The 14,011-nt window shown below is 41.2% G+C and overlaps 1 protein-coding gene across 1 annotated transcript in view; it reads left to right on the top strand.

The window, feature by feature from the left end:
- The window catches only part of LOC110051903 (uncharacterized), a 29,630-nt gene that overhangs the window by 12,820 nt on the left and 2,799 nt on the right, over window positions 1–14,011 (top strand). The window contains exons 9-26 of the mRNA XM_020757991.2: window positions 626–712; window positions 2,972–3,035; window positions 3,161–3,599; window positions 4,045–4,127; window positions 4,578–4,680; window positions 5,185–5,283; window positions 5,668–5,755; window positions 6,461–6,557; window positions 6,646–6,729; window positions 6,817–7,101; window positions 7,770–7,883; window positions 8,397–8,549; window positions 9,690–9,788; window positions 10,153–10,282; window positions 11,298–11,444; window positions 12,142–12,256; window positions 12,743–12,828; window positions 13,746–13,858. Coding sequence (XP_020613650.2) covers window positions 626–712; window positions 2,972–3,035; window positions 3,161–3,599; window positions 4,045–4,127; window positions 4,578–4,680; window positions 5,185–5,283; window positions 5,668–5,755; window positions 6,461–6,557; window positions 6,646–6,729; window positions 6,817–7,101; window positions 7,770–7,883; window positions 8,397–8,549; window positions 9,690–9,788; window positions 10,153–10,282; window positions 11,298–11,444; window positions 12,142–12,256; window positions 12,743–12,828; window positions 13,746–13,858 — 2,386 coding nt within the window. The remainder of the gene's footprint in view (window positions 1–625; window positions 713–2,971; window positions 3,036–3,160; window positions 3,600–4,044; window positions 4,128–4,577; window positions 4,681–5,184; window positions 5,284–5,667; window positions 5,756–6,460; window positions 6,558–6,645; window positions 6,730–6,816; window positions 7,102–7,769; window positions 7,884–8,396; window positions 8,550–9,689; window positions 9,789–10,152; window positions 10,283–11,297; window positions 11,445–12,141; window positions 12,257–12,742; window positions 12,829–13,745; window positions 13,859–14,011) is intronic.

Here is a 14,011-nt window from a genome sequence, read left to right on the forward strand (position 1 = left end):
AAAGGCAACTCGGGAATAGGCCCTTTGCAGGATCCGGTCACATGGTACTGAATTAACTACGCTGGGACGCAAGTTACACAGTGGGACTTCCAAAACAAAGGAACTCGTACCAGTCCAGCCCGACTTTCCTTTGTTTTGGAAGTCCCACTGTGTAACTTGCGTCCCAGCCTAATTAATTCCGTACCATGTGACCGGATCCTGCAAAGGGCCTGTTAGCACCTACGGTTCGTTTACCAGATGAAATCTGAAGGTTGTCTTAACGGGGTGTATACAGAGTAAGTTAACAAATGAATCATGCTTTAGCGTGCATCTTCGAGTTACGATGCACGCGGGAAGTTTGGAAGGCATGAAAGAAGCGTAAGAGGTGCTCGATGCGCAATGGAAAATCGAATAGATATACGAAGACTACCACTCGCGCGAGAAAAAAAATTCTCTGGCGAAGCGAAGTTAACGTTGCTAATAGCGCCAACGTGTATTATTAGTAGCGCGAATGTATATTCTTGCATATCGGTCACGCTTATGAACAAACAAAGCGATACATACTCGCGTGGTTCGTCACTTCATTAAGCTTTTGTTGTAGCCTGTATCTTGTTTGGCGAGCACTGATAGAGTTTTATTTCTTTAGATTGGGAGCGGGGCGTGGATTCTCATGGAAGAGTTTACTACATTGATCATGTCAATAGGACGACTACTTGGAACAGACCTCGGACAAGTAAGACTTTCTTTTACCGCTGTGTTCTCACTGTTGGTTTGGCACTCTTTGTGTCAATGGTCAAGCCACGAAAGTTGGTAACAAAATGTACCAAAGCCGGCAATAATGCCTTGATTTTGTAAAATAGTATTTCACAAATAGCTGGAAGACATTAGAAGGTGAAGACGATTAACTATGTTGAAAGCGAATCTGGAAGATTGACTTTACCTTCGACTTGCTTTGAAATGTAGTAAAATTAAGATTTTTCTCAATTTTGAGTAATTGTTTTTCGGCCGTGATTTTGTTATGAACAACACAACTTGCATTGCACGACCAGAGTTAATATATGCCATCAGACAATTGTGACCCTTCCGTTGAGTGAGAATGCTAATGATACGAAATTTTCTTACCTAAAATGTTTGTTGAATAATAGTGTTTGAACCTTGCGTATAAGTATTGTCAAGTTTACTTTGGCGAACGGTTCGCGAAAAGTGCTATTTAGCCGTTCGATGTCGGCTGGCCGTGAGCAAAATTGGCCGCTATTTCAGAGCGGCCAAATAACTTTATGACGTCACTGGTTGAATTACATGTCTCGCTGAGAATGATTGAACATGGGACAAGAGACTAGTGGGAGTCTCATCTTAGGCACACTTCAGAGCTGTAGGTAGTCAATAACAGGTAGTCTCACTTATGATTTACGGGAAGAATTGATGCTTTAGCCTTTATCTAAGTTGGATTTTTCCAGTATATTTTACGCAAGCGATCGAGTGTGGTGTACAATGTACATAGTTCTTTATCTCATCCAGACATGTTATGACCTGCTAGTGAATGTGGTTAAGTAGACATAAATCCTCGGTGAACCGGCTTTGAAAATATTTATCCCGGGATTTGCTGCTCGAATTAAGGACACTGTTAACTCGCTTTGATCTGTAGACTTCAACAGGGAAGGTTTTAACTTTTGGTTTTTGTACGTTTTCATGGGTGAGTCCCCGATAGCTTCACTCAAAAATTTCGATTAAACATTGAAGGAAACTGTTTAGTGATTCAGAGGTTTTAGTTTAAGATATTTTTTTTCAAATTCACGCGCAACCAGATGCTACTTGCATTTGTTGTTTTATTATTTCATCTCCTCGGGCGTTTCTCCGGCAAGATTGCGTAACAAGTGTCACTCTTGTTTTTTGGTCAGGTGATATCAGCTAGACACTGTTACTCGCCCCTGCAGTAACAATTAATCAGAAACATTCTATTCTCTGAAAGGGATTTTCTAACTCAGCTCCTCAGCCATTTTCCTTTTTCAGACCACGAGTGAAAGTGTGACAGCGTTTGGGGTGAGAGGTCACATACGTGAAATAAAACCCTTGTATTTACCCCAAAGTAAGCTACTACGGTATCGAATCTCGTGATGTTCTTGTGAATTGCCGACTTTGATACTTATAAATACAGATTGCAGGTCGAAGTGTTAATGATTGTTAAAAGAATCTGAAGCAGCCATCCGTCAATTATTCACAGCCGATGGCATCGGCTTTGGATAATTGACGGATAAAAGTGTGAAAGTAAAAAGTGGAAATTCCTGTTGTTACGTTCACATGTGAATTAAAAGACCAAAAAACAAACCCGCAAATACTTCGTCTGCTGACCCTCAAGCAGAGCACAATTTTTGAAAGATTCTCTTGGTCTATTACAACAACTTCCACTTATTAAATCGTACTTCCTGCATGCGGTATGACGTCTGATTCCCTTTACCTCCTGAAAAGTTTAGCCTAAATTTTTCAAATTTGTGGTTTGTAATCTGTGTTAATTTTCTCCATCGTTAACTATATTTGTTCCTTAAGGCGTTGTTACTATTTCTTTAGTGTTTTTCCAGGTAAACCACTGTTTTCAGGTTTTCTTCAATTTAAAGGTTATTTTATACATGACCAAACTACCGTGACAAGGCTCTTGTAAGTTCCTTCAGTTATAATCATGCATAACGTGAGAATCCAAGCTTAAGGTTCACTAAATCGATTGATGAATAAAACAATGATTTCAAAACATGTCCATCAAAAATAAGTCACTTGAAATTGTACTAATAAGGACTTTACAGTGCTCGAACAATGTTTTACTCCAGAAGGTCAACAAAACACTTTTCAAAAGCATTTTAAAAACAAAATTCGCCATAAGTGTATTGGGCGAATAAAAAAACACGGACATATCATTTCAGGAGCAGTTTAAAGGGTGTGATGAAAAGTAGCTGAATTCAAGAGTTAAATTATTTAAATACACGATTTTTTCTTTCTTCAGATGCCCCTGAAAGTGAATCAAACATGAATGAGATTAACACCCATTGGCAAAGCCTTGATAGAAGGTAAGTTTCACGTGAAAATCCCTGATTTTCCTCAGCTGCGGTTATTCTCGAAAGATAAATTAAAGCTACCACTCCGGATGACAAAACGCTCCGTTTCATTTTTTCTCGCGTGTTTTTATTTCAAGATATCAAAGCTTCCGCCGGACGCTCCGTGGTCGAAGCAGCCGCCATTCACGCGTACCTCTACCCATGGTCGACAACCGGGAGAATCAGACAGCTGGCGAATCAAGTGCCAGTGGCAGCGCAGAAACTGGGGCTGCTTCGCTGAGACCTTCTCATCCACCAGGAGCGTCAGCTTCCTCCTCGCCAGTGGCTTCTACCCCCTCGACACCGTCTGCGTCCTCCTCACCATCTACCTCTAATGAACCGTCTAGTTCGTCCACACTGTCTACTTTTCACCCACCGCCTCCTCCCTCCACACCGTCCATCTCATCCGAACCCTCCTCGTCCTCTGCCCCGTCCACTTCTTCAGCATCTTCGTCAAGGAATGCCAATTATTTGCAGTCTCCTGCGGTGAAATTTCTCACCAGACATGACTTAATAGACTTTCTCAAGAGTAAAGGGGTATGAATTTGTTTTATTTTGAGTAAACGCTCCTTGTGAGTTTATATGCATGTGTTTTTATGTCAGAGAACAACCCGGAAACATAACTGAAAATGTGTTTCTGTGACTCCTTAAAAACAGTTGTGTGGGGTTCATAAAGACGAAGACTCCAATGAAGTTACGTCTCGGTTTTGCATCTTAAAAAGTTTAGCCTAAATTTTTCAAGTTCGTCGTTTGTAATCCGTGTTAATCTTCTCCATCTCTAACCATCCTTGTTCCTTTATGGTTTATTGTTATCTCTTTGTTGTTTTTCCATTTGGTAAGTCACTATTTTCAGGTTTCTTTCAGTTTAAATGTAATTTTGTACGTGGCCAATACAACTCAAAATACCACGGTGACTGAGTTCCTTTAAGCAAGTGGTACTACCGTCTATAACACTGGTCTAATCTTCATTCCTGTTCACTAGGTGGCTGGTCATTACTATTTCCAAAGCCAGATGTTAAAACTCATAGTTTCTAAGATCAGAAGCGAACCCAATCAGTTTGAGAGGTAAACGGGCTTCTTTTGATTTCCTATTCACTTCCTCTGTGTAACACGGCAATAAGAAGCACACAATCTCAAGCTCAAAAACATTACCAGATCATACGAAACACAAAAATAAAGCTATGATTTTGTAGAACAGTATTTGACAAACAGCAGGAACCCTATAAGAAGCGAGAATGACAATCAATGGCAAGGATTGAAATGGATTGCAATAGGAACAAACTTGAAAACAGAGACAGAAATCATAGGTGGATAGCAGGAAACCCAACAAAATGATATGATTTTCTAGAGCAATATTCGACAAAATAAGAAGACCCATTAAGGGTGTGAGGATGATTGACGATGGCAAAATGCACTAACTTGACGCGAGGCTTTTCGAGTTATTTCAAGTTCCAGGTACTTCGATTGTAAGCACGCATGCCGTTACCAGTGGATAACAACTGCCTTTTCTCCAAGGTATCGCCATCAAGTAGAGCTTGTTAGGTTTCTAAATCAGTTCGCCGATCCTCAGATGGACATGCCGGCTGGCTGGGATAAGAAAGTTGATCAATCCGGACGGGTAAGTCTCTGATCTGGTCTGATCTGATCTGATCTCTCTGTCGGTGATTAGAACGGTTTTGCTATGAATACAGACAGAGAAAAGGTATGTCCAGACCTGCAGAGTGTCCACTACGCAAAAACCCAAAAGGCCAAAACATACATGTAATTAGAAGGCTCGCCCAAAAACTGATCAGTTTGTCAACATTTCCAACTAGAAACTCAGCGCCACTTGGACTACAGTTCAACCCCTATTAAACGGCCACCCTCGGGGAAATGGATAGTGGCCGATTAAAGGGAGCTGGCCGCTTAATAGAGGTAGAAACAATAGATGAACCCTCATCGGGACTTTGATTACCGGCCGCGTAATAGGAGTGGCCGTTTAATTGGGGTTTAGTACAAAAAAAAGCATCCTACACTCTGTTGCAAATCCGAGAACTCCTTTCTAGAACCCTTTAGGTTTGGTGGTTTTGTTCGTCCATTAAAATAATGGTTTATGTTTTTGATGTTTTCTTCTTTGTTGTAGCTGTACTTCATTGATCACAATTCGCGAACAACGACCTTCATTGATCCACGCCTTCCCGTGGAGGAGACTCTTCCAAGACGAAACCGCTCGCAAACGGAGGTACATTTCTTTAATCGATTTGTGTGTCCTGTCGCGTTACGTGACTTGAATGCACGCAACACGACAGGTATATAAACAGTTCCATTATAGCCTCGCTCTTGGATAACTGTTAGCTTCGAGGAAAAGATATTGTCCTGGGACAAAATCTGAGCGTATTTGTTTAGTCAAATGGGGGCTGTTGTGTTTATTATCCTTCAAATATTTTTCACCACGCGCGGGATCCTCCAAAATTAGGGAATATCATTCGGCCAGCCAGTTTTGGCTAGGGCATATTCAGTCATGTGACCTATTTAGACTAATCGCGTGCGAGCGAAAATATTTGATGGACTATAAGTAATACTATAGCACAGTGTCGTTGAAAAGTTGTCTGTCATCTGGTTACAGCCTCGAGGCGGACGTGTTCCTCCGCCTAGGCCTCCACCACCAAGGACGCCGTCTCGGTCAAACAGTTTGAACAATTCCACGCCAATGAGTAAGTAAATGCTTTGCCGAGTGACACTTAAAATGATCACAGGTACTTGGTCACCTACTAAAGTATAAATATGTGAGCAAATGAACTGCCTACATGCACACATTCATTGCAACTTGAAAGTGTAATTCATTCTTTCCCAAAGGACCTAACCCCCACGCCCCCTTCCCCTCCCCTACACCTCCCTGCACGTCTAGGTTGTACTTTCTGTTCTTTCCTCGCTTACAACCGTCACCATACCGAAATAACTCCCTGATAACCGTTCTTCCGACCCCTTTCGGCATAAAAAGAGTATCAAATGTGTTCAGAATAGGGAAAAAAACAACTTACGTTGTACGTGGAAAAAGGTCAACATTTTCAAAATGTTAACCTTCGTATTCACAAAATTAACTTTGCATTTTGGCTTAAAGTGTGAGGATATTACGATGGTTAGCGATACATAAATATGTTTCGTTTCTGCCAAGGGACTCATCAGAGACCTTTCAGCTAACTCGTCAAACATCACGTTTGAAGTCCCGCTAGCATCAAAATGATGGTGGCAATCTGGCCTTATATCACATAAGGATTCCCAATTGCGTAATATGCCATTCAACTTGAAACAAGTGTGACATTCATATGCGGTTGATCATTCATTTTATTTCAGTCTTGCAATGTTGTATTTCTAGTCTTTTTATTTATCTGACAATTTTGTCTTCTCTCTCTTCGCAGCTTACAACCAGCAAGTCGTGGCGTTTTTGTCTCAACCGGGCATTGACGATATTCTTAAAGATAAATACCAAGGATACGCTCGAAGCCCCACTCTGAAGTGAGTAGCTAATTTGCCGCAATTACTCGTGTCTTCTTCTCAGCTGTAGTTCTGTAAGTAACTTATTTCAATGTCTCTTCGCTTCCAGAGCCAACGTGAGAAGAGTGCAGACAGAGGGCGAGAGGGCCCTGGCGCGAATGTCTAGTAATCTCGACTTCATTATGTTACTGAGGTAATATGTAGTGTTGTCTCTTCCATGACACCATGTAAGACTGTCAAGTGATTTCTTTGGTATTGATTTGTATTTTTTATGATCTAGTGTTATGGAGGAGAGCATTGTCAGCCATGTCCCAGTAGACGTAGCGCAAACAACTGAGCCCACATCCCAACCGTCGTCACCCACGCGTCACTCGCCTAGCCCCCAGGCCACTCCTGGAACCCGGTCAAGATCAAGCTCCACCGAGGTTTCGCTGAAAGGTGCAATGGGTGATTCTACTGCTAGTTCCAGTCCTGCTCCTTATAAACGCGATTTCGAGGCTAAAGTTCGCTCGTTCCATCGTCAGCTCTACCACAAGGGTTACGGTCAGGGACCTAATAAAATCAAGTAAGTGCTGTAACTGATTTCGTGACAAGCCAAAGAACGTCGACATTGGAGGCCCTTATCTATGTATAGTGGTTTTGCCTCTCAGAGAGAAACAGAGTATCATTAAGGCCCCGTCCACACTTGAATACGGAGGTTTCACTCTGAAAATGCATCAAATGTTTTCCGTCCACACTACGCCAGAGAAATTTAAAAACGCAACAATCACCGGTCATTTTGGATTTGTGTTTGAGGAAAACTCGGGCAGGCAAATCATATGATTATGGTGAGGTCAGCGTTTTCGAAAAGCTTCGTTTTCAAAATGTTTTCCGACCACACGAAAACGCAAAGCCGGCGTTTTCAAATTTCTCCGGTTTGAAGAGTGTTTTCGAAAAGCTCCGTTTTCGTGAAGGATTAGTGTGGACGGTAGGCCTAACGGTAGAAATAAAGCTGCGTTTTGAAAATTCTCTTGGGTAGTGTGGGCGCTGCATAAGTAAGATCGATACGTGCGATTCATACGAATCTTTCAAAATTTGCTTTTAGCTTTAATAGGTTTACCTAGTTGAGAAATGTATCTTGCCAGCTTGGTTATGAACTTGATTGGAACATCAAAGCAAAACATACATTACGTAACAAAGAAATCCGATTTATGTGCATCAAAACTGAAATGTTATTGTGGCTTCTCTCGGCAGGTTGAGTATACGACGGGACCATATTTTAGAAGACGCTTATGATCAAATCATGAAGGAGCCTGCCAGAGCGATTCAAAGAAACCGCTTAGAAATTCAGTTCGCTGGCGAGGAAGGGTAAGATATCATCGCGGAATTAAGCCTTACACTTGAACAGCAGCAATGATCCAAATCGAAAAACATTAACCAAAACTTATTTTGCAAACTGACTTTATTTGCATTTCATCAGAAGCTTTCCACTGAATGGTCATTCATTAGGTATTTATCCCCAGACTTAAAAGTTAGAACCATCTAACACAGCACAGAAAAAACACTTATTTTTTCACGAAGAACTCTTCCGTACCTTCCACAAGGGTTTCATCTAGAAACGATAAAATTAGAACCACTTGGTACAGCATCATAAAAAGTACTCCATGAAAGAACTGCCCAGTAGCTTTCATTTCAATGGTCACACACTAGGGTCCTCATACACAGACCTTAAAGTAAGGCCTCATTTGTTGACACGACATAAAGCTTTATTTCTGCAGTCCTGTAAATTCTCTAGTTTCAGTTTTTCCACGGTCGTTATTAGCAAACCACTGACAAAAAAATAACGTTTCGTAACAGAGGGGTTTTTTTTTACTGTTTCAGTTTGGATTATGGCGGACCAGCGAGGGAGTTCTTTTTCCTTTTGTCTCGTCAAGTGTTCAATCCATATTACGGCCTGTTTGAGTATTCTGCAAATGATACTTACACTGTGCAAGTGAGCCCGGTATCGCTGTATGTGGACAACTCTCACGAGTGGTGGGTATCGTGGATTTGTGTTTATACAATATTTAAGACAGTACGCGCTCTCTCATTGGCCGATAGATGTGTTTAGACGTGAGTATGTAAACACGGTTGTTACGTTTTAGATTCGCGCGTTTTCTTGAGAAATATTTTGTAAAAGTAACAGGGTACTTTTCCGTGTTTACATAGCCTCATCGAAACACTCGGAGGGTTGGAAGAATTTTCAAAAGTTATGTAGCCCCTTGACTGCGTCTCGGGTTTGGATAACTGTCTCGAATCCTCCAAACCCCTCATGTTTAGATGACGCTATGTAAACACGGAAAAAGTGCTTTATTGCTTAAATATACCCACCTTGTCTTAACACGCATTTATTGTGCTGATAATTTTTCCCTCTGTTACTGTACTAATAAATGTCTTTGTGCTTTCTCTGGCTTAAGCAGCGTCTGTAGCGACAGCACAACTGAAATCGGTTTTCTTTTTAATTTTGCATTAGTCTGTTTTTAATTGTTTACACTCTTCTCTGACAGTTGTTTTTAAACTGAACAACGGTATTAGTTTCTTAAGCAACTGTCAGGCTGCGTTTGTGGTAGTTAATTGGCCTGACGCTCGAAAACCTGAGCATCACAAGCTCGCTTAGGCGGTGAACTTACCTTTATCTTTTTCAAGATGATAAACAGCCTTAAACAGGCCTACTATGCTACTTCGGTTAAAATTCCTACACGTGGTCTTGGATGTTCCCTTTAGAGTAAAAGATGACTGAGGGCCCAACATAGGAGGCGGGATACGGGATGACATGACCTTTAATGGCGGGATGCGGGATAAAAATATTTCGGTGGGAGCGGGATTTACTCATTTTGACAGACGTGATTCAGGATAGCTTTAAAATTGAAGGCGGGATGTGGGATGAAAAACGGAAAATCACAGGTCGTAGACGTTACGTGGAGAACTGCGACTCTAACCAGGCTGGATCAGGATAAACATTCTGACTGTGGCGGGATGGCGGGATTGAGCCTAAAAGCGGGATGCGAGGTTGAAAAAAACCATGTTGGACCCTATGAATTCAGTATCCGCGGTATAAATATGCCCCAGGTGGCCTACACTACGGAAGCTGTTTTTAAGGTTGTAGAATTTACAGAAAAAAATGTTATTTTTCAGGTTCCGTTTCTGCGGGCGAATCGTTGGTCTTGTGATCATACATCAGCACCTGTTAGATGCTTTTTTCACTCGTCCCTTCTACAAGGCTTTGCTCAGAAGGTACAGTTACTTACTGCCTTGTTGGTACATCCACACTGCTTTATTTTGGGTCAGGTAACAGCTCTCGTAAGGCCTCAATACCCTTTGAGAGGACAATAGAACAATCAACAGAAACAATGTCCCTAGCCCCAAAACAACAACAGCTGCTAACAAGCAAACGAATTACAAGCCTACGAGAGCTGCTACACTTTTGCGGTTTTTTCTTTGCTCTTAAAAGTTCGTAAGCATTAATTTTACAGATTGAGGAATATTTCCTTCATTTACTTCAATGTTGATGGACTATCTGTCGTCCTTCGACCTTGCTTTTGTTTTGTTTTGAATTTTTTTGTTCCTATTCACTGTGTCTTTGGCTACGTTTTTTCAGTCCGTGTGATCTCAGTGACGTCGAGGCAATGGACTCTCTGTTTCACCAGAGCATGACGTGGCTGACGGAAAATGACATCACAGGAGCGCTTGATTTGTCTTTTACTGTTAGTGAAGAGATTTTTGGACAGGTAAGAGCTACATGTAGTCACAGGCGAACTGAGGCACTTGGTTCAGTCAGTTTTTTGCGTGATCTCAGTGTTATGTTTAAATGAAGTCATCATAAACACTTTAAATATCTAGGAAGAGCATTCAACCATGGACATTGCCTCAGTCACAATTGCTTCTGGCTACGGCCCTGGAGTGTTCTAAAGCTCGCTTGATAGATCAATTGGTAGAGCATTGCAATGGTATCGCAGAGGTCATGGGTTAAAATCCCGCCCAAGCCAAACATTTTTTTCAGGCGTTATTTTCACAACTGCTTTTGCACAACTTAAAAGTTGTGTACATAACTGTGGCGATCATTTATGCCTTTACATCTTTCTCCTCTCTTCAAATTTAATGCATTAAATATATTCACTTTTAAGAGTTTTCTACCAACCAAAGAAAGAAATGGTTTATTTTCCAAATCCTTTGCAATCCCGACCAAAACGAGAAGAGATACTGCGCCCTGACCATTTGTATCTTACGGTTTCTTTAGTCACAAAACTTTGGCCAAACATTTATCGCCCAAAATTCCACGCAAATGACGATTGTAAGCTTATCCTACCACACCCATCTATTGACTAATCCTCCATTTCAATTCCATACCTTGTAGGAAATTTCCTTTGCACAAGCGAATGCTGAAAAGCTGTTTAATTTTTTCCCTGTTAAAGCAGCCCTGTTTCTTCCCGACATCGCAGTTACCACTTTGTTTCCCGCCGAAAACTCGGCGTTCGGTGCGCGCTCGTTGCGCTACCCGTTTCCCGCCAAAATCTGCAGTTACCCGCTTTGTGATAAGTTTACGGGTGATAAAGACGTGGCTACAGTTAATGTATATAGGGGATATTACACGGCGGCGCGAAGAACTAAGCTTAAGTAAGCACTTTACACATCTACCTACTTCTAATTAACTTAAAGGCTCGTACCCTTCACCTGATGATTGCAGAACATCGCGAAACTCTCCCATAAATCTTCGCTCATTCATCAATCCTTCGACTCTTTCAGGTGACAGAGCGCGAGCTCATTCCAGGCGGCAAAGAAATTGAAGTCACAGAAAGCAACAAGCACGAGTACGTGGAGCAGATGGTGAGATGGCGCGTCGAAAGAGGAGTCGCTGAACAGATGGAAAGCATTGTCAATGGATTCAATGAGGTACTTGAACGCCGCGAAATTTGAAATATTTCCAAGACGACAGATTATTAATCAACCGCGGTCGTACTATCTGGATCTAGATCAGTGATTTTTCCGTGTTCGTTCACTGTGGGCGTCTTATGACACACCCTTAATCCTTTTGTACGTCATTTGGCGCTAATAGTAATCCGTTTGCGATCATCTGAACCTTGTTAACTTCACTTGGAACGAAGTTTTATCCAAAATTTATCATGGGCTGGGAGTGGCTTCGATACGACCTCTCTGGCCCTAACATTTTTTTTATTTTAGTTATTTATTTTTTTGCAGCCTTTTCATGAAAAGAAGAAAACAGCATAAAAACAATTAACTTCATTAGGCAAAAAACTACTCAGAATAGTAGGAAAACTAAACAAGCTGAGTAGGTTGGAAAAAAATTATGCATCCTGAAAACTGTTCTTTTGGTGAATCAGGCCTGACAATGTTGTACGGTTATTTTTACGTCATAAAATGAATCGCTTTGATTTTGGAAGTTTTATTTTTCTTTTGGCGAGATAAACTAACATAGCAGTTAGGAACCAAGTTAGAAACCTAACTCGGTTTAAAGGATATTCTCAGTTTCTGACAGCGTTTTACAAATTTGACTCAAACTTATAAGATTTTAACGCTATTTTTCGGGCAAACGGTATCCTATTTATTTACCGTAACCATTTTTCTCTAGGTCCTAGATCCTAACTTGATCAATCTGTTTGATGCCCGCGAGCTGGAACTTGTGATCTCAGGCACGGCAGATATCGACATCGAAGACTGGAGAAAGAACACAGAATATCGCTCAGGTAAAGAGAGAAGTCGATTGAACGTAGTGCACGAGGAATTTTCACTTAGCAAGGTTTTATTCGACAAGTTGAAACCTGTGAACAGACTCCCTTGTGAGGTATAGGGCGGAAACAAGACATCGGAAAGTCGACAGGTTCGCTCACTTGGCTTTCCGAGTTCCGATTATATATCGCCATATACTCCACTAAAACAATTCCCCCTTTTATAAAAAGCTCACCTCGTTCGAAAAGTTGGATGCTGACATTTTGACAAGAGGACTTCTCTATGGAAAAAATATTTTGTCGTACGTACGAGCAAATAAATCTTGTCACTGCCTTGTTGGCACTCTTACTCACGAGATCATGAATCTGTGAAGAGAGCTTGAGAGAGAAACCTTGCTTGTGCTTTTGCTTTACACTTTTGTTACTATTTTAGTCACACAGTCAAATAAAGAAGAACTTTCCTTTTTGATGTCTTAAATTGACCATTGCTATGTATAATTTCAGGTTACCATGGCAATCACAAAGTGATAAAGTGGTTCTGGAAGGTCGTCCGGTCTTTTGATAACGAGCAGAAGTTAAGACTCTTACAGGTATGTGCGTGTTTAAACGTACCATCACATTTCTAGCAGCTTCTAGGTTTTGGTCCAGAAATTTTACAAATAGTTCGGTGTCGACCGGTCTGCCGTTCCAGCTGCAAAAATGCAGTTTCACAGTTAGTAATCTGGTTTTTGTTGATTTGGCAGTCCGTTTTGTCAAGATTCCAATGTGTTCTGGGCTTTACGGCATTTTCTACGCTACTGTTGATCTTTGTTAAAACTTTGATAAGATTTATTAGAGTTTCGCGTTGTATGGCAAAATTGTGATCTCTTGGGAAATCCGATTTGGCTTAGAGTTTGTGGTTATATTTGATCTTTTAATAGTATTAACTCTGTCTTTGCTTTTCTCAAGCAAGCGTATTAGTCATTTCGCATTTAATCAAAATTTGATCACTACAGTTCATCTCTGTTAATCTGCTTTGCGTCTCGGATAAGCTTTATGTGTAAATCTCTACTTAATACAAAGTGAATCATACCATGTGATTCTTACTCTGAGTGTCAGAGGCCTTACGCGCGCTTTTTTCCGCGGCCTTTTTCAGTCAATTGCATTGGATATTTGTGTTAAGTCAGCATAAGAGATCCAAAAGTGTCCTTACGTGCAAGAATGTAGATGGCTTACAATAGCTGTTACTATCAGTGGTTTGACGTACAAACGAGGCGAAATTGTCCATTCAGCTTAGTATTGACCCTTTGGCCTCGTTCGCATGTCTTTTTTAAACAGGAGTATTTGACCGCAGACTCCACTGTAATAACAGCTATACTGTCCTTCATTTTGTGAATCACTAGAGCACCAAAATTGTATTAACTCTTGAGGTTTTTGCAGCTGGTAGCGTGCACACCTTTTTTCAGAATTATTCGGTGGCGTACACTGGGATTCGTTTTGCCTAACCATTGGTTTTGTTGCTTTACAGTTCGTCACTGGGACCTCTAGCATACCTTACGAAGGTTTTGCTGCTCTACGCGGCAGTACAGGACCAAGAAAGTTTTGTATCGAGAGATGGGGAGACTACACTAAACTACCCAGGTGGGTTTTCAGCACTTTGGCGGTGGCCTGTTAATTACAAACTCACTATAGAACCCTTGACAAAAGAGGTGGGGAGGGTATCTATTGCTCGCCATCTCCATACTGGTGTTCATAACAAGGAAACGGTGGCCATGTTGGTGTCTAAGACCAATC

This window comes from Orbicella faveolata, unplaced genomic scaffold, assembly GCF_042242905.1.
Source record: "Orbicella faveolata isolate gen_17 unplaced genomic scaffold, um_ofav_v1 contig_13, whole genome shotgun sequence".
Taxonomy (NCBI): Eukaryota; Metazoa; Cnidaria; class Anthozoa; order Scleractinia; family Merulinidae; genus Orbicella; species Orbicella faveolata.